This window comes from Struthio camelus, chromosome 16 (genome assembly GCF_040807025.1).
Source record: "Struthio camelus isolate bStrCam1 chromosome 16, bStrCam1.hap1, whole genome shotgun sequence".
In the NCBI taxonomy this organism is placed as follows: Eukaryota; Metazoa; Chordata; class Aves; order Struthioniformes; family Struthionidae; genus Struthio; species Struthio camelus.
In genome coordinates, this window is record NC_090957.1 from 273747 (window position 1) to 292053 (window position 18307).

The 18307-nt window shown below is 64.3% G+C and overlaps 2 protein-coding genes across 16 annotated transcripts; both read right to left on the reverse strand.

Annotated features, from left to right (window-relative positions):
• Positions 1–186: 186 nt before the first annotated feature.
• Positions 187–5827, reverse strand: C5AR1 (complement C5a receptor 1). Its single transcript, XM_009670292.2, has 3 exons — positions 4832–5827; positions 3868–4354; positions 187–1992 (listed from the first exon to the last, which is right to left on the reverse strand). The coding sequence occupies exon 3, from the start codon at positions 1972–1974 to the stop codon at positions 922–924; it is 1053 nt and encodes a 350-aa protein (XP_009668587.2). The 5' UTR covers positions 1975–1992; positions 3868–4354; positions 4832–5827; the 3' UTR covers positions 187–921.
• Positions 5828–6008: 181 nt separating this feature from the next.
• Positions 6009–12688, reverse strand: CCDC9 (coiled-coil domain containing 9). 15 transcript variants are annotated; one of them, XM_068909708.1, is made up of 14 exons: positions 12608–12677; positions 11913–12017; positions 11250–11378; positions 10822–11094; positions 10533–10616; positions 10242–10418; positions 9799–9986; positions 9572–9624; positions 9308–9431; positions 8946–9018; positions 8438–8849; positions 8136–8306; positions 7913–7986; positions 6009–6743 (listed from the first exon to the last, which is right to left on the reverse strand). In XM_068909708.1, exons 1-14 carry the CDS (start codon positions 12608–12610, stop codon positions 6726–6728), a joined length of 1884 nt encoding a protein of 627 aa, XP_068765809.1. In that variant the 5' UTR covers positions 12611–12677; the 3' UTR covers positions 6009–6725. The 15 variants fall into 15 exon arrangements, with proteins under 15 accessions (XP_068765809.1, XP_068765808.1, XP_068765820.1 ...); XM_068909707.1 differs by having other exon boundaries at positions 6010–6743; positions 8438–8846; positions 11232–11378; positions 12608–12686; XM_068909719.1 differs by having other exon boundaries at positions 6010–6743; positions 8136–8252; positions 10284–10418; positions 11232–11378; positions 12608–12683.
• Positions 12689–18307: the final 5619 nt, after the last annotated feature.

Below are 18307 nucleotides of genomic sequence, written 5' to 3' on the forward strand. Positions count from 1 at the left end.
CCCACCCACCGGCACTGCACACACCCATACACTGACTCCGTCATCCCTGGCCGTTTTACCCTGCAGTATCAGGCCAAAGAAAGGAGAACCTTGAAGCTGGAGGAGCCGCCTAGAAAGGGCCGGTCTGCTTTCCCACCCTCCCAGACGAACAGGGCTGCATCAGGAACGGGGCAGACATAAGCCACAGCAGGTTCAATGTTTATTTGCAAAGTTGGACACATCTACAGTCAAGAAGCAGGGCTGAGCCAGGCGGTCAGCCAGGGGTGAACAGCAGCAGGCCCCTTCCGAGGTGACAGGCAGGGGATGCACCGAGCCCCTGCGTACCTGGGAGGACCTAAGACTGTGAGAGGGCCGACTCCTGAGGCCTGGGAGTACTGGAGGCTTGGGGCAAGATCACCACATGGAGTTCATCTCTGACATCCCCGATCGTAAGGCCCTGGCCTGCTTGCAGGGACGTGGGTCAGTGGGGTTTGCCAGGCAGCACAGCTCTTACGGGGCTGAGAGGGGACCTGGCGCAGGGAACAGAGGGCAGGGACCTGGAGACAGAGAACAGGGTCAAAGTTTGGCCTGGAGGAGAAACGGAAGAAGGGGATATTGCAGGAGTCTGCAAGAAAAAGGTCCACTCTAAGGAGTCTTTTTACCACTGGGAGAGTTGCAGCCACAGAGAAAGCCATGAAGAGACCCCTAGGCAGAGAGGAGCTGGGTATTTGGATGCACAAATTTGGCAGCATGTGAGCTGCTTTAACCCTCCAGCTTCCCCAGCCTACAAGCAAAGTAGCCAGTTCCCAGGAGGAAAGGAGGGTAAAAGACACATCTTCGCTCTGCAGTGGCCACCCAGACCCCCAGGATGGCAGGAAGCAGCACTCCCCTGGAGCCACTCCCAGCCAGTACCCCAGACATCTCAATGGGAGCCACGCCATGTCACACGTTGGTGCTGACACTCTGGTCGTCCACTGTGGACTTGGTCTTCATCCTGCTGTCCCCCATGGTGCTGGGGGAGTCCTCACTCAGCACACTGCGCAGCACAGCTCTCCAGGACCGCTGGAACTTGTCCTTGAAGTCCTGGCCCATGATGACGTAGATGATGGGGTTGAGGCAGCTGTTGATGTATGCTATGCCAGCGACAATGGGGTCAGCTTCCAAGGCACCCTTGAACAAGCTCGTGTGAGGAAGGGTAGAGGCCAGGATCAGCCCCACGATGTGGTAAGGCAGCCAACACACGAAGAAGCTGACGATCACTACGAGGATAAGCTTGGTGGCTTTCTGGGAGCGGGCAAAGCGCTTGCTGCGGACACGGACCAGCAGCAGGCTGTAGCAAGCAGTGATCACTATAAAGGGCACCAAGAAGCCACAAAGGAAACGGAAGACAGCCGTGAAGAGCTCAGTGAGGCGCTGGTGGACCCCAACAGACGTGTAGTCCAGCACGCAGGTCTCCTTGTCAGAGAAGACATCAGTGCGCGTGGTCCGGAAGATGAAGGATGGGATGGTGAGGATGCCTGCCAGGCCCCAGGCGGCCACACACACCCCCCGGGCCAGTGCTGGTGTCCTGTGGTTCTGACACCACACTGGCCGCATCACCAGGGCGCAGCGGTCCCCACTGATGACCGTCAACAGCAACACGCTGGCAAACATGTTGAGGATGGTGAGGGAGGGCAGCAGCTTGCAGGCGAAGTGGCCCAGCGGCCAGTGGTGGTCACGAGCCAGCGGCAGGGCCAGGAAGGGCAGGGCCAGGCAGCACAGCAGGTCGGCCACGGCCAGGTTGAGGAACCAGATGCCATTCACTGTGCGCCTCATCTCAAAGCCAGTCACCCAGATGACGGCCCCATTGCCCAGCACACCCAAGAGGAAGATGAGGGCATACAGCGCTAGAATTGCCCGGTAGCTGTGAGAGACTTCATAGGCATCAAGTTCATATATAGAATAGTCATCAAGGCCAGAATAATTGGAGGTATAATTGTATATTGAGAAGTCCATTCTCCAACAGCTCCCAACCTGGAAACCAAACTCAGTTAGAAAGTATCATCTCATTTTCCATCCAAATGGACCTTTCCACCCTGAGCAGCATATCCAACACCCTCAGCATGGAGACTGGACACGCTGAGTACCCTGGGACAGGGGGTAGCAGCATTGTGACATCCTCAGGGCTGGGCAGGGCCAAGCTGCTAGCCTAACCAGAACAGGCACAGGCATCAAACAAGCAACTCTCTTCTTTTTCAGAATGAAGCTGTGACAGAGAATAATCTACACCGGCCCATGGGATGTTCTGCCAGACTCGCACTGGGACCAGGAGCTCCACAAAAAGAGTGTGTGGCGTAAAAGCCCCAAAATACTGGGGTTTGTGTCTTCCTGCAGCTCTCGCTCCTCTATGGGAGACGGGATGGAAAAAAAGCACTTGATCTTGTGCCATTCTTCCCCTTCCTGATCACCAAGGAAATACCAACTTCCCCAGCTTCCTTGATTTGTTCTTCATTGCGTTTTGCAAGAATTCAGAACGGGAAATGCTGGGGAGCTGCAACTGTGTTGCGGCAGCTTCCCTCAGTGCTGCTGCTGTGTCCTACTGAGCATGCTGGCGCTGGGGATTTGCTCTCATTCTCATTGCAAGCCCCGGGCACAGGCAGGCTGACCCCCACGCTGTTTGTAAAGGGAGTAGGGAACCAGATCACAGCAAGGAAGGTACAGTCTGCACCACCCAATCCTGGGCCTCTACTGCAGCCTTCTAAGAGCTGGAGATGGGTGGAAGCCACTCGAGCATCCTGCCCTCAGGAGAGGGAATGGGAAGAATTAACACTTTTCTCTGGAGGCAGAAGACACCGAGTGCTTCAGGTCTGTGACCACAGAGTGCTCTGCTTCAAAAGGAAGAAAAAAGCTCTGCAAACACACAAGATTTCCCCTGCACTGGGAGTCACAAGTGCAAAGGGCTAGAGAGGGAGAGGACGGGTGTACCAATTCCCTGGGGACCCAAAGCCAAGCTGTGACGTACCAAAAGGAGAGGGCAGGAAGGAGCTGGACCCTGTTCCTCCCAGAGACAGAGATGGAACTTCTCACTGCCCAAAACATCACCCTAAGTGTCCACAGCACAGGGGAAAGCAGAATCTGAAGTAGCAGGAGAGACCAACATGGGGAAGGTCTAGGAGCCTCCTATTGCCCGTGGAGTGACACTCACGCACCCGCGGCAAGGGAGAGGGGCAGAGATCAGCCCTAGGCTTAAAGTGTCTCCAAGTATCAATCCGCAGTTAAAGAGGGGCTACAGGAACCTCACTTAATACCCTCACCTCAGACTGTGGCAAAAAACACTGCTACAGTGGAAAGCACCGAGAACCCCTCGCAAGGGTCCTGCGTTGTCCACGCAGGCTGGGGCAACGTTTCTGCAAGGGTTTCCTGCTGGCTGCAACCAGTTACAGCCAGCCTGTTTATCAGAGGAAGCAGGTATGCCAAGGTATGCCACTCTGCACAGTACTGAACACTGAGCACACCAAATCATAAGCACTGGGGATTGCTGCAACAGCCCCTTCCCCTATCTGGAAAATAAGTGGCATGAGAGGAGCTGGAGGCAGGGGGAAAAAGGGGCTGTTAAAGTTGGTGTCTCTCACAATCGGGTGGACAGACCTCACCTAAGGGAAGAGTTCAGAACTCATCTAGCGGTGACCAAAGCCATCTCCATGGCACACAGAAACACATCCAAGCAGATGCTAAAGAAATCCCTGCTTCATCTATGATGATATCTCTAAAAATTGAAGGGAGAGAATCTCACACAGCCAAAAAAAAAAAAAGAAAAGAAAAAAAAAAAACCACGGGACAACCCAACCCAACCTAGCAGTGAGAGGAATCCTGCCAGGAACCCGTGCGGCTAATTTAGCACCTGCTCACCTGGAACAGCAAGTCCTCACAGGCTGCGTCTGTCCTGCCAACAGTCTTTGCGTGTGGAGGACAGGCTGAGCCAGCACTGGGGTTTTATATGGTAGCGAACAGGAAGCAGCATGTACATCTCGAGAAAGATTACCAATTTCATCAGCTAAGAGAAGCTGGGCAGTCCACATAAAGGAAGGACGTTGTTTGGAGAACAAGGTATCTGCAGCGGGGCCGAGATGATCTGGGCGCAGTTCTGTGCTGTTTGGTTTCCGCATTAGGGACCTGCTGTTCTTCACCTGTGCCGCTGTCCGGCTTTTATGCGTGCAAAGCGGGAATGAAACATGGTGGTGTGGAACAGCCGTGCTGTGTCAGGACGAGCAGCTTGTGGGGGGCATCCTGGTTAGCAGAAAGCTCCATCTCCTGCTGTAAGGTGGGGGATCTTGGTACGCAAATGGCTTCATTGCACAGCTGGCAACAAGGAGCCTACAGAAGCGAAGGGTCAGGGCTAGAAAACAAGTAGAAGACAAGAGTCTCAGAACTGCACCTTGCTTGAGTAGTAATGAGCTTGCTCCAGCTTGGAAGCAATTCCCCGCTGCCATGGCTAGGCCCAGGAAAGCTCCAGGCACAAGCCTCACCAGAGAGGACGCAGTGGCCGACTAGAACATCCCAGGGCTTTGCATGGCACAGCTCACCTCAGTCCCATAGCAAGGGAGCAGCATCCCTCCTATCCCTCACCCAGCCCTTTCCCTCTCCACCGCCACCACGTCCTATGGGACATCAGGGCCAGGATGCCTGGGTCTGCCCTGTCGGGCTGTTGTCTGCATCCATCCTCACAGGGCAGCGAGAGCCGAGGTCTCTCAGCACCCTCTGCTGTCACTGGGCGTCATGCCCAGAGCTCCAGCACAGGGAACCGACTGCCCATCCCAGCACAAACCCATGGCTACGCCACGCCACAGGGAGCTGGCAAGAGCGAGTGCAGTACCTGGGGCTGGGACGACCGGGAAAAGGCTGTTGAGCTCTGGGTCTTGCTTGGCTCCTCAGTCCAGGGCGAATTCCAATGCACAGAAGCGTTGTTAGCATCCAAGGAGGAGGGCTGAGGAGGTCTCGCTCCAAGTCACGTACATTTGGAGAAGAGGACGTCTCTCAACACATCTTGGCTCAGAGCCGCCCGTGGCTGCTGTTTTGCCTTGGTTCTAAGCGTATTCTCCTTCCGTCCCAGCCGGAACCCGCTAACTGCTTGGCTGCCCCGAACCACCCTGTGTCCCCACAGGAGCAGGATGTGACCAGCCGTATCCTCCTGGTGCAGGGGAAGTCACAAGGTCCTGCAGCAATTAAGTAAGAGCCTCCCTGTTCCCAGCAAGACTCCCAGCCAGGCAGGACTGTGTGTTACCCAGGCACTCCTGCCCTCCTCCTTTCAGCCCCAAACCTCCTCCAGAGCCCCACCAGCCGCTGCCAGGAACCCCCAAGCAGGACCAGTTTCTTCCAACCTCCTTTACAGTCTCCTCGCAGGCTGGGAACTGCATCCCAGAGGCAGTGCCCAGCTCCCTGCAGGATTCCTCCATCCCCAGCCCTGTCCCTGCAGAGGCTGCAGCCCTGACAGCCACCCTGGAGCACCCGGTTCCCCGGAGCACGGGGCCATGTCCCCAGGGCCCTCAGCCCATGCCGGCAGCAGAGCCATTGCAGAGCAGCAGGGTCGAGTGGGCAGCAGGGCCCTGCTCGGTGCCGTTCCCGGTGCCACGGGGTGCCCAGACCAGCCCGTAGTAGATGACGAGGAGCAGCGCAGCCAGCGAGACGCACAGGAAATAGGCGCAGACAGTGGCGACACGGAGCCAGCGTGGGGGTGACCGCCCACCACCCAGCAGCAGCTTCCCCGTGCCCCGCAGCCGCTCCTCGGGGTAGCTCGGTGGCACCGGCAGGCTGGGGCTGGCCCCTTCCTGCTGCTTCATGGCTCCAGCACCAGGGCGCACAGGCCCGTGCCGCCCCCTCCGGCCCCATGCCAGGCTCAGCCTCCCGCGCCGCCCCGAAGCACCGCCCCTTGCCATTGCCAGGACACCTCCGCCCAACCTTGGGCACTGGGAGACAGCACTTCCTCCAGTCCAGCTGTGTGCTCCAGGAGAAGGGACCCTTCTCTCCCCCCCCCGCAGCAGCAGGTGGCCAGGTGTGGAGGTGTTTTGGAGGTTTATTTTATAAAGTCCCAGTTGTTGCTGACACAGGATGAGGTGGCCCCTGAGGGACCAGCCCCTGCCCTACTCCAGCTGGAGCTACCAGGTACAGGAGGCACCTGGGCAGCCCGGGCCCCAGACCTTCTGCACCCACCTGAAAGGGGAGAAAGGGGACCACCAGGGGCACGGGAAAGGGCCAAAGGACTCCTCTGTGCCCTCCAGGGCCTGCCCCTGGACAGCCAGGGCCAAAGAAAAAGCACCCAGGGCCTCTGCGGCAGGGAGGAGGCAGCTGCAGGGAGCACCAGCAGAGAAGGGTCGGCACCAGGGGTGCTGCGGCTGGAGCCCCCAGCCCAGGAGCCTCTGCACACCCTCAGCTTGTGCCCAGGCACGGACCCTCTCTGCACATGCAGCCACCTCTTTGCTGTTAACACTACAAGCACTCACTTTCACAGGGCACACGGGTGCTCCTGCGCGTGCCTCAGCACCCAGTGCTGGGTTTCACACACCTCCCCCTTGGGTGCAGAACAGATCCAGGGATCCCCACCACCACATCCCCATGGGCAAGGGAAGTCCAACCCCAGCAAGGTGCAAGCAGGTTATTCCCAAGATATGTTTCCTGCCAGCAGTGGAGGAGCTGCCCCGGCTCACAGTCTCTAGAAAGCTGTAGGAGTCACGGCAGGAGCAACCCAGGTAACAGAGGGCCACTCCAGCATGTCAGGGTGCTTTGCCATCCTGTCAAAGGAGAGAGAGAAGGCACTGTGAAGTCAGCTTGTAGGGCACGCTCGCCCAGGGACAGCACGTGCAAGGCTGGGCAGCTGCGGCTAGCCGGACAGAAGCAACCCTGAGCACGCTCCCAGCCGTGCTCTGCCCACGCAGTCAAAGCCATGTTGGCAGAGGCACCCGCAGCAGAGAAGCCCAGACCCTGCTCAGAGCTGTTCCCCACCCTCCTTCCAGACTCGTGGGAAACACCAGCATCACAAGAGGACTACTTGGCACCAGGCATAAACACAAGGCAACGTACGTATCTAGAAACGGCCTCCAGTTCGTCCCGCTGCCCTTTCCCCAGCTGGCCCGTGGCACTCCCACGTGCTGCCTCAGCCAGGGGCAGCACAGCCCTAGCAGGGGTGCCCCATACTCAGCACTGCTCCCTGCAGTAAGGCTCTGTGCTCGGGGCCAGATCCTGCCCCAGGCTCTGGCAGAAAGCAGCAGGGCAGCCAGCAGGACAGGCCAACCTGTTCACCCCCTTGTCCCCAGCTACCGTCCTCCCCTCAGAGCCCACCGTTCCCACCTGGGGCAGTTATCTGGGGCCCACAGCACACCATCTGCCACCCTTGGCTAGAAGCTACAGGGAGAGACCAGTCCCTGGGCTGTTTTGGGAGGGAAGAGTTTAATACAGGACAGACAGACTTACAGACATTGCTAAGTGCCTCAGACTGCCCAGATCTCCCTGCCCGTGGGGACCCCCCATTTCCCCAAAGCAGGCTCCTGGCTAGCACAGCAAAGCCAGCACTGACAACCTGAGTCCCCAACAGCTCCTGCTGCCTGGGGATGCCCTGCCTGAGAGCACAGGAAGTTCCTGGGATTTCAGGGAGCCAGGTCCTGACCCCCACTGCTGGGGCTGGAGAGGGGAGGGAAAGAGCTCAGAGCCCCAGCAGACTCCATGCAGCCTGTTCCCATTGCACAGAGATCCCGGGAGCAAGCATTGCAGCTCCAGGGTGATCGTAGGCCCACGCGAGCACAGGAGGCAGGCGAGTCAGTCTGCAGCATGAGCATCAGAGCCGGCAAGTGCCACCCAGAAGTGGGAAGGACAGACAGACAAGACAAAGCACAAAGCCCAGAGGGTGCAGGAGTCAGTCCCGTTAGTGGCCAGCCGGAGAGGGCGAGTTCTTACGGAAACGCACCCGCTCAAAGCCTGTGATTTCCACTGTGCCAGGAGCAGCCTCTGAGTCTGGCTTGTGGGGCAAAGCCTGGGGCCCTGGGGAGAGAGCAGAGAAGGGACTGAACTTCAAGCTATGCAGCAGGCTCACAGGAGCCCTCCCCGGGCTCTGGACCCTGCAATCAGGCCAACACCCAAAGCAGTGAGGCTCCCCCATCCCCTGCAGGAACCCGTACTCCCCTCACCACCTTGCGTCTCATCCGCTGGGGCAGTTGGGGGGCTCCTGGCCACCTCTTCCAGCTTCTCCAAATCTCCCAAGGCCTCCTGCTCTGTGGTTGGCCTTGCTTCCTCCTGCTGCAAGGGTTCTGCAGGGCTCTGCTCCCGTCGGGGGGCCTCAGCCAGCTCCACGGGGCTCAGCCCTGGGGGAAAGGCCATGGTCAGGCATGAGGTGGGTCCTGCTCAGCCCTTTCCCCTGTGCTGTTACACTGGCTGCTCTCCCTGCAACCCCCTGCAGAGTGGGGAGACCCAACCCACCTCATCTCCCCTTTACCTGCAGTCTCTCCAGATACCCCTCTCGACTGGGCTGAGAGGGCAGAGGGGCCTGGCAAGGGGCTGTCTCCCAGGCTGCTGCGCGGAGAGGCCAGGTCCATCTCCTCGCCCCAGTCCGAGACAGGCTTGTGTCCTCCCACAGGGGAGAAGGGGCTCAGAGGCTTGCTTGCCCCCCCACTGGGGGCGGGCGCCGCAGGGGGAATGTGCAGCTTGGGAGCTGTGGCTTGCCCAGCCTTTGGGGGACGCTGGGCTTTGGGGGATGCACTGGGGGGTGCTTCATCCTCGCCCGATGACCCAGGGCTGTCTTCCTCTTCCTCCTCCTCGCTGACATCCTCCCACTGGTCCTCATCTTCCTCAGGGTTCAGGGAGGGCTGAGGCTCTGCGAAGGCTGCGCTTGCCGGTTCATCCAGCTGCTGACACAGGGCAAGGACCATTTGAGACAGAGGAAGGTGACACACCGAGGCCAGAGACCACTGGACCCCCGTGGACTCTGATCCAGAGCGTTTTACCTTCTGCCCCAGGCCTTCAACTCTCTCTGCTGCTGCCAGCATCTCCTTCTCCTCCCAGCGGTTGTCATGCATGCTGAAGAGGAGGAAGAACATCAGTGTAAAAGCTCCACTGCGGTCCCCACCTGCTGAGAGCACAGAGGCCAGCCCGCAGCACTGGGAGGTGCTGCCAGAGTGAATGGCCCTGTGGCATCCTCCACCCTGACAGCTCAAAGAACAGCCCCTCTGGGAGCCAGAGCCAGACGCTCCACCTCTGCCCTCTACCCAGCAGATCCCACAGCCCTCCAGCATCAGAAAGGAACCTGGGTGTCCTGACACACATCCGCGAGCCCCAGCTCCCCAGAGAGCACTCCAGGCACCCCAACCTGTAAGGCTTGGCCCCCGTTCCCTGGCTCCGTCCACGGCCCCGTCCCTTTCTTCTCCGCTCTGTGCGATGTGGGGACAGGAACTCCCCAAAGGTGGGCAGCTTGGGAGGGCGCTTGTTCTCATCTGCAACAGGAGGGTAGACCTGCTGGAGCACCACTCAAGGCCTTGAGCCAGCCTGACACCTTGCCCCACTCAGCTCCCCAACACACGCCCTTGTCCTACCCTGTCTTCCCCCCCGGCCCCACGGAAAGCTACAGACTCACCCTGTCTGCTGCCCCCTTCCAGGCCTGGTGCTGCCACAGAGCCCTCCTTGAACCTGAGACAGACGGGGATGAGTGAGACAGAGAACGCTATGTCTCCCGAAGGGTCTGAGCTCAGCCCAGACCAGCCTCTTCCTCCAGCTCAGCCCACAGGAGCCACCCCCCCATCCAGCCCCCTGCAACAGGGCCATCCCCCACAGCCAGACACCCTGTCCCCCTTCTCCGCGTACATCGTGTCCGTTTTCTCGGCATCCCATTCCCGGCGCCACTGGCCCGTGGGTTTGCGGTGACGTGCCAGGCGCTCCTGGTCTATCTGCTCCCGCTCCTTCTTCCAGCGCACGTACTCCGCTCGCTCGCGGCCCGTCATGGACAGCGTCATGTCCAGCGTCCCCCCAGCCTTCGGGCCAGACCGGCGGCCCTGTGGGGAGACACAGGTCAACACGCCAGGAGCCAGAAACTCCCACGAGGCCAAACCCTACCCCAGTACCTCCAACCATGTCTGATATCTGCCCCAGGACCACCAACGCATATAGTGAGCAAGCAGCAGCCAGCTGAGGGACCCATAAACTTCCCTAGCTTCCCCCAAAGTTGCAGCTCTTCAAGACTCCTCTCTTTTCCACCACAAAAGCCCTGTCCAGGGCAGCACGCTGCCCTCTCCCTGTGAGGTACGTACAGGGCCCTGCCAGGCCTTCTCGCGCTCCATGCCTGTCTTGACCTTGTCAAAGTCTGCCCCTCCCCAGTTGCGAATGTGCCGCCTGCTCCCCTCCTTGCGGTCAGCATCCTGGAAGGGGCCGCTGCGCCGCGGGTCATCCAGGAAGTTGCGCACCGGGTTCTTCTCATGCAGCCCATCCTGAGCAAGGGGGAGAATTGGATGCCATCATCTTGCATCTCTGAAGCCAGGCGAGCGGCATCTCACTGCGCATGCTGTCGGCCTCCTGCCCTGGCAGCACCCTCCCTGGCTCACCCGCTGGTTTCGCTCATACTCTGCAATCTTCTCCATCTCCTCATTCATCTTCTCGATATTCTGGCGCCTCCGTTCTTCCCACTCCTGGTAAGGGCAGGATAATGAGAGCACAACCAGGAAAAAACAGCTCATCCCAGGACACACAACACCCCGCACCACTCCCTGCCCAGGCCTCACACATGGAGCTTTTAGCAGGGAAAACATCCTGCACCATCAAGGTGTCTTCTTGTACAGCTTCCCTCATGACCCACGGTGAACTCACATGCTCCGCACCAGCTCTGACACCTACCTTGGACTTCCTGTCAGGGCCGGTGGTGTCTCCCCCCATTGCTAGACAGGCCACCCCACGGCCCCGCGACCGGCGGCCACGTCCACCGCGCTCCCCAAGGGACATGCTGCCTCCTCCGGCCCCGGCGCCTTCCCAGACAGGGTCACTGGGATGCTCTGCCCGCGGGGACCGGCTGGAGGGACGCAGGCCTGCACGCCCTGAGCCACGGGGAGCGCTGCTGCGGCTGGACTTGGGGGCGCCAGGAGACTTCTTGTCGCTGACAACACGCTTCTCCTGGGGGAGAGAAGGGCAAGGTGCTGGGTTCAGCAACAGTTGCCCCACTGATGCCTGCCCTTCTCCTGACTCCCCCAGCCCACAGCACACCCTGCCCCAAAGACCATCTCCCCCAGCCCTGATCCCCCCCCACTCACCCCAGGGGAGAGCATGACCTGGACAGTGATGGAGAGATCCTTGTCCACCCATTTCCGCTCAGGCTCGCCCTCAGTGGGCCGCACCCGGCGCAGGGCCGTCACCGCAATTCCCTCCTGCTCTGCTTTCTTCCTGTCCTCTTCGATCTCCTGCAGAGGGGACAAAGGCATGAGTGGGACCCCAGCTGGGACAGACCCCCATCTCCTCCAGGGACCATCGTGGGCCTTCCCAGGCCTCTTCCACCACCTTGTCCCTCCCTGCACATCTGGGTAATGGGCAGAGCCCTGAGTTTACCTAAGACAACCTTCCCTTTCTGAGGAGGGGGTTTCTGGGCTTTGCAGGAGATCTGTGCCCTACTAATCTCTCAACAGGATGAATGAGACCAGGCACAACCTCGCAGCCCATCAATTCCTGAGCTGTCGCCCTCCCCAGGCTTTATGGTAGACAATGGACAGGAACTGCCCCCCCAGGCCATCCCCCTGCAATCCCCTGTTACGTAAAAGGCCCAGGCACTAAGCCACAGCATGGGATTAGGAGCTGTAAGTGCCTTAATGCGCTCTGCCTCCGCAGGCAGGACATCAGAGGGGCAGCGAGGCCCTGGTGCGGGATGGTGGAGAAGCACACGCTGCGGGCGCAGGGCCTGGGTTGGGACCTGCCGAGCGTTTGGCCCTGACCCCCCACACCTGGTAGCGCTTGATGAGGGCCTCATTCTTCTTGCGCAGTGCCTCGATGCGCTTGTCCAGCTCCGCGTCCTTCTCCTCCTTCGACTTCAGGTCCAGTGTGGCCGACTGTGGGGAGAGCAGCAGGCTGAGCAAGGGCCCCGGGACCAAGACCTGCAGCAAGGCTCAGGCCCCCAACCCGACCCCGGGACACACAGACACACACACAGCCCTCCCTCCTCCCCCTCGCCCAGCCCAGGACGCCCCAACCCGGCCTGGGCATCTCCCACACTCAGGCCTGCGCAACACAACCCCCAGCCTGGCCTTCAAGCCCCGAACCTGCCCCACAGGAACCCCCGGCCGGGCCCGGCCTCGGCCCGACACCCTCAAACCCGCCCCACAGGAACCTCCGGGCCGGGCCGGGCCGGGCCCCCCAAACCTGGCCCAATACCGAGACCCCCAGACCCGGCCATGGGACCCCAGCCCGGCCCAGAACGGTCCCACAGGGACCTCCGGGTCGGGTCTGGACCCCCAAGCCCAGCCCCACACCGAGACCCCCAAGCGCGGCTCGGGGGCCCCCAGGCCGGGCCGGGCCCGGCCCCGCCCGAGACCCCCAAATGCCGCCCTGGGCCCCGGCCCCGGCCCCGCGCTGGACCGAGACCCCCCACCCGGCCCGGCCCGGCCCGGCCCGGCCCGGCCCGGCCGCCCCCCGCGCTCACCATCCCCGGGCCGGGCCGGGCTCGCGGCGGGACCCAGGCGACCCGCCCCGCCCACCGCCACCACGCACGAGCGACTTCCGCTTCCGCCCCGCCCAGGGAGGGGGCCTTAAAGGAGCCGCGGTCGCGGCGGGCGGCCCCTGGCGGCGCGGAGGAGCCACTGCAGGCGGCGCCGCCCCTGTGTCCGCGCGTCCCCTGTATGTCCCCTATATGTCCCCATATGTCCCCCATTCATCCGTCCATTTGTCCCTCTGTAGTCACTCCCTGTGCCCCAGTGCCACCATGTCCCTGGGTCCCCATGTGCCTGTGCCTTTTTCCCTTGGGCCCCCCATCCCTGCATTCCCATGTCCCCGGGTCCCTGTGATCCTATGTCCCTGGTCCCTGCACCCCCATCCCCCCAGGTCCTCCTGTCCCCGGACCCCCCTGTCCCTGCATCCCCATGTCCCCATGTCCCTGCGTCCTCACAACCTTGTCTCCCCATGTCCCTGCATCCCCACATCCCCGGCTCCCCATGTCCCTGTGTACCTGCATCCCCATGTCCACATGTTCCTGCATCCCTGCATCCCTGTGTCCCTGCATCCTTGGGTCCCCGGGTCCCCACATCCCCACATCCTTGGGTCCCCGGGTCCCTGCATCCCCACATCCCCAGGCTCCCGTGTTCCCACATCCCCAGGTCCCCGTGTCCCTGTATTCCCAGGTCTCTGCCTCCCCACGATCCCGTGCCCCTGCACCCCTGTGCCCCCATGGCCCCTGTCCCTGTGCCCCCGTGTCCTGCTGTCCCCACGTCCCCGTGTCCCCACGTCCCCGCGCCATGGCCTGGCAGTCCCCGGGGCCGAGCGGGTGGCGAGCGGGGGGCAAGCGGGGGCTGCCAGCGGTTCCCTGCCCGGCTGCTCCGCTGTTTCCATGGCAGCTCCTGGTCTGGCCGCGACGGCGGGCAGCGATTGGCTGCGCTCGCGCAGGGATGCAGGATGCAGGATGCGGGATGCAGGATGCGGCGGCGGTGGCGGCATCCCGCGCTTTTGGGCTCGGGGAGGGGGTGGCAGGAGCAGCCCCCCAGCCTCGGTCAGGGTCTGCACGGCCAGGGTTTAACCTGGGTTTTTTCCCGGGCCGGGTCACGGCTAGGGGCTGCCCCTGGGGGCCAGGTGGCAGCGGCGAGGGTGCGGGGGGCCGCGGTTGCACCCAGTGCCACCTGAGCCGGCCCCAGACCAGCCGGACCGGCCCCAAACCAGCAGGGACCCCCGGCCTCCGTGGGGTCCCGGGGGCCGCGGGCATGGCGGGGGCGGCCGAGGGAGGGAGGGACGTGGACCTGCACCTATGGGTGTACCTATGCCTACAGCTGCACCTATACCGGCACCCACACCTACATCTAAAGCAGTACCTATAGCTATACCTACACCTATGCTGGTACCTGTAGCAATCCCTATTCCTAGAGCGGGACATATAGCAGTACCTATACCTACAGCAGCCTGAATAGTGGCACCTATAACAGTACCGACAGCAGTTGCTATGACTCTAATGGCACCTACAACTAAGTTGTACCCATAGTGGTACCTGTAGTAGTACCTATAGCTGTAACTTAATGCCTCCTGTACTTATACCTATAGTGGCACCTATAGCAGCACCTAAGGCTCTACCTGTACTGGTACTTATAGCAGTACCCACAGCAGCACCCATAGCAGCACCTATAGCTCCACCTATTGCAGCACCTATATGTGCACCCACAGAGGCACGTATGGCTCTACCCACAGCAGTAACCATTGTGGCCCCTATATGTGCACCTATAGCGCCCCCTGTACGTGCACCCATAGCTCTACCCATAGCGGCCCCTATATGTGCACCTATAGCAGCACCCATAGCTCTACCCATAGCGGCCCCTATATGTGCACCTATAGCAGCACCTACAGCTCTTCCTCTCGCCGAGGCGGGGGCGGTGCCGGTCGCGCGCGCTCCGCTGGATACAGCGCTGCCGCTCGGCGCCGATTGGCTGCGCCGGGCGCGGCTCCAGCCAATGGGAGCGTAGCGACGGCGGCGGCGGCAGCCGGCGGCGGCCGAATGGGGCGACGGGGGGGGGGGGGGGAGATAGGGGTGACCGCGAGGGCACGGGGTCAGGGGTCAGGGGTCAGGACGGGGGGCGATGCGGGGTGGCGAAGGGGGTGCAGGAGGCGGGAGATGGGGCAGAAACGGGGTGACGGGGCAGGGAGGGCCCGGACGCCTGGGCCCCCCAGGCCAGGCCGGGTAGGAGCCCCCGGAAGGAGCCGCCTGGGGTGGTGCTGCCCCCCCCCGCCCCCCTGGCCGGCGGCGGGGATGATGCAGCAGGGTTTTCCGGGGCGATGATCTCAGGAGTGACCTCACTGGGGGTTTTGGGGCCGCTGAGGTAGCGGCGGGTTTGGGGGCGAAGTTGCAGCGCCCGCGGGTGCCGCCGTCCCTGCCCCGTGTCGGGGCTGTGGCTGTGCCGGCACGGATGCGCTGCCAGGGATGGGGTGCCGCGACGCCCTGAGGCCTGGCACAACTCATCACACAGGGCAATGCCCTGTGCACTGGGGGGAACAACAGCCCCACGTGGTAGCGGTAGCGGGGAGCGGCCGAATGGACCCCACTGTCACTGGGCCAACTCGCTGCGCCCCCCCTGCCCCCGTGCTGCCTGTGCAGTGAGTTTGCTGGGCCTCAGCCCCTCCACAGGGCCCAGGCACCAAGGGGCCACGGGACGGCCAGGGCTGGCGGGGAATGGGGCCTCCAGCCACGGGGCTGGAATTTCCCTCCTGGGCCCACAGTGGGAAATCCCCGCAGGAACCCTGGACCAGGTCGGGGGGGACCAGCCCTGGGAGCGACTGCGGACTGGGCACAGGGAGGATGCTGGGGCCAGGGAGGGCCCCGCTCTGGGGCCCCGTTCGGGGAGGCCCCGGGGAGCAGCGCTCCGAGAGGGACTGTTTCTGGGACCTGGTTTTGGGAGGTGCCTGGCACAGGTGTCCGGGAGGGACCCGGTTTGGGGAGGCCCCGGGGTGCACAGGGCTGAGGAGGATGCGCTTTGGGGACCTGGTTTGGGAGGGACCCAGTTTGGGGACCCATTTTTGGGAGGCCCCGGGATGCCTGACATGGGGAAGGACCTGGGTTTGGGGACCCAGTTTGGGGAAACCCCCGGCACAGGGTTTGGGGAGGCCCCAGCTTTGGGGACCCAGTTCGGGGCAGCCCCAGGGTGCAGGGGCTCAAGAGGGAGCTGTGTGGGGGACCTGGTTTTGGGGGGAACCGCGGAGCAGGGAGGCTCTGGGAACGGGGACGGGACCCGTCCCAGAGAGCCGGTCCGGGGGCGGAGGCAGCGGGAGGCCGCAGCCTGGGGCAGCCGGGGTCTGGGCAGCCCTGGTTGGGGATGGGGCTCGGGGCAGTCCTGGTTGGGGGTCCCAGTTCAGGGCCTGGCTTGGGGCAGCCCCAGTCGTGGGTCCCGTTTGGGGTCCTGGCTGTGGGTCACAACAGTGGATTGTGGCCCTGGTTGGGGGTCCCGGTTGGGGGTCCCAGTTAGGGTCCCGGTCCTGGCTGTGGGTCTTGGCCGCGGGTCCCAGCCGTGGCTCGTGGGTCCCAGCAGCAGGTCGCGGCCGTGGGCCGCGGGTCGTGGGTCCCAGCCGTAGGTCGCAGGTCCCAGCAGTGGGTCCCGGCTGTGGGTGACGGGTGCCGGCAGCGGGTCGCGGCCGCGGCCGGGCGGCGGCGGCGGCGGCGGCGGCGGCGGCGGCGGCGGGGGGGGGGGCGGCGGCGGGGGCGGGGGGCGGCGGGGGGGGGGGCGGCGGCGGCGGCGGCGGCGCTGGTTGGCCCGGGCGCTGTTACCGGGGCGCGGGCGGCAGCGCCGAACCTTCCCCTGGAAACGCGGCCGCGGCCCCGCCCTCCGCCGGCCCCGCCCCCCGCAGCCCCCGCCCCCCGCCCGGCGGCTGCCGCTCCCGCCCCCCCGCAGCCCCCGGCCCCCCCCCGGCCCGCGGCCCCCCCGCAGCACCTCGGGCCCCCCCGGCCCATGGGCCCCCCCGCAGCGCCCCCGAGCTGCGCGCCCCGACGCCCCCCCCCCCCCCCCACCCCGGGGATCCCCGGCCGCCGCCGCCGCCGCCGCCGCACAAGCCCGAACTTGTCCGGGGCGGGGCGGGGCGGTGACGTCACGGGGCGGGGCCCTGCCGAGAGCGGCGCCGCGGCGCGCGCTGCCAGAGCCGAGCGCGAGCCGGTGCCGAGCGCAGCGCCCGCCCCGCACCGGACCCGCCGCCCCGCACGGTTCATGCAGCTGCAGTAAGCGCGGCGCGGCGCGACGGGACGGGACGGGACGGGGCGGGACGGGGCGGGACGCGTGCCCTGTGCCGTGGCGGGGTCAGGCTCCCGCGGCGGCGGCATGCACGGCGCCACGGCGTGCCCCGTGGGGCAGCAGGGGTGAATGCAGCCGAGGGACGCGCGCCGTGGGGCAGGAGGGGGAATCAGCGGAGGGGTGCGCGCGGTGGGGCAGCGGGGGGGGGGGGGACATGCACCGGGGTTTGCATCGGCGTGCCCGATGGGGCAGGAGCGGTCGTTGCACGGGGGGGACCGTGCAGTTGGGCAGGAGCGGTGCACGCACAGCGGGGACCGTGCCGTGGGGCAGGAGCAGTGTATAGACGGGATGGGATCGTGAGTGGGGCAGGAGCAGTGTATAGACGGGATCGGACCGTGCCGTGGGGCAGGAGCAGTGTATAGACGGGATGGGATCGTGAGTGGGGCAGGAGCAGTGTATAGACGGGATCGGACCGTGCCGTGGGGCAGGAGCAGTGTATAGACGGGATGGGATCGTGAGTGGGGCAGGAGCGGTGTATAGACGGGATCGGACCGTGCCGTGGGGCAGGAGCAGTGCATAGACGGGATCGGACCGTGCCGTGGGGCAGGAGCGGTGTATAGACGGGATCGGACCGTGCCGTGGGGCAGGAGCAGTGCATAGACGGGATCGGACCGTGCCGTGGGGCAGGAGCGGTGCACGCACAGGAGGGATCGCGCAGTGGGGCAGGAGCGGTCATTGCACGGGGCGGGGGGCGGCGGGGGGGGGGACATCGCGCTGTGGGGCAGGAGCTGCGCATGCAGCATCGGGGCGCAGCGGCGGGGCATGCCCGGGCTCGGGCGGCGCTGTGGGGCGGGCCGGGGGCCGGGCCCGGGCATGCCGGGGGGCCGGGCCGGGGCCGCCGCTGCCCTCCGCGGTGCCCCGGGGCCGCCCGGTTTGTTTACAAACAGCGCCCGCCGCTACGGCGCCGCCTGGCGGGCGCGGCGGGGCGCAGCGGGGGCTCCGCCGGGCGGGGGGGTCTCCGCTGGGAGGGGGGGGACACTCGGCCGGGGGGGGTTTCCGCTGGGGGGGGGGAACACTCGGCCGGGGAGGGTGTCTCTGCTGGGGGGGGACACTCGGCCGGGGGGGGGGTCCCAGCACCCCCGTCCCAGCTGCCCTGACCCTCCTTGCCCCCGCAGAGCCCCCCGGGCGCGATGGCCAGACCGCTGCGGGAGGGGAGCCGCGCCGAGCCGCCAGCCGCCCTGCCGGGGCACCCTGCCTGCCGGGGGGGGCCGCTGGCCCTGCCGGCCCCCCTCCGCCGGGGCCCCCTGGCCGCCGCGCCCCGGCTGAGCTGCGCCTCCCCCGGCGCCCCCGCCGCCTTCGCCCTCTACCGCTGCGCCCCAGGGCGCCGGGACGCCCCCGTCGCTGGAGCTGCCGGCGCCCAGGGTGAGTGGCCT

Bases quoted from the DNA above. Each gene is read 5' to 3' on its own strand.
- CCDC9 (XM_068909723.1), bottom strand. The intron at 9,625-9,798 runs GTACGCGGAGAA...CGTCTGTCTCAG, and splicing joins GCCGAGAAAACGGACACGAT to GTTCAAGGAGGGCTCTGTGG. The intron at 8,850-8,945 runs GTAAAACGCTCT...GCCCTGTGTCAG, and splicing joins TTGAAGGCCTGGGGCAGAAG to CAGCTGGATGAACCGGCAAG.
- C5AR1 (XM_009670292.2), bottom strand. From the start codon at position 1,974: ATGGACTTCTCAATATACAATTATACCTCCAATTATTCTGGCCTTGAT.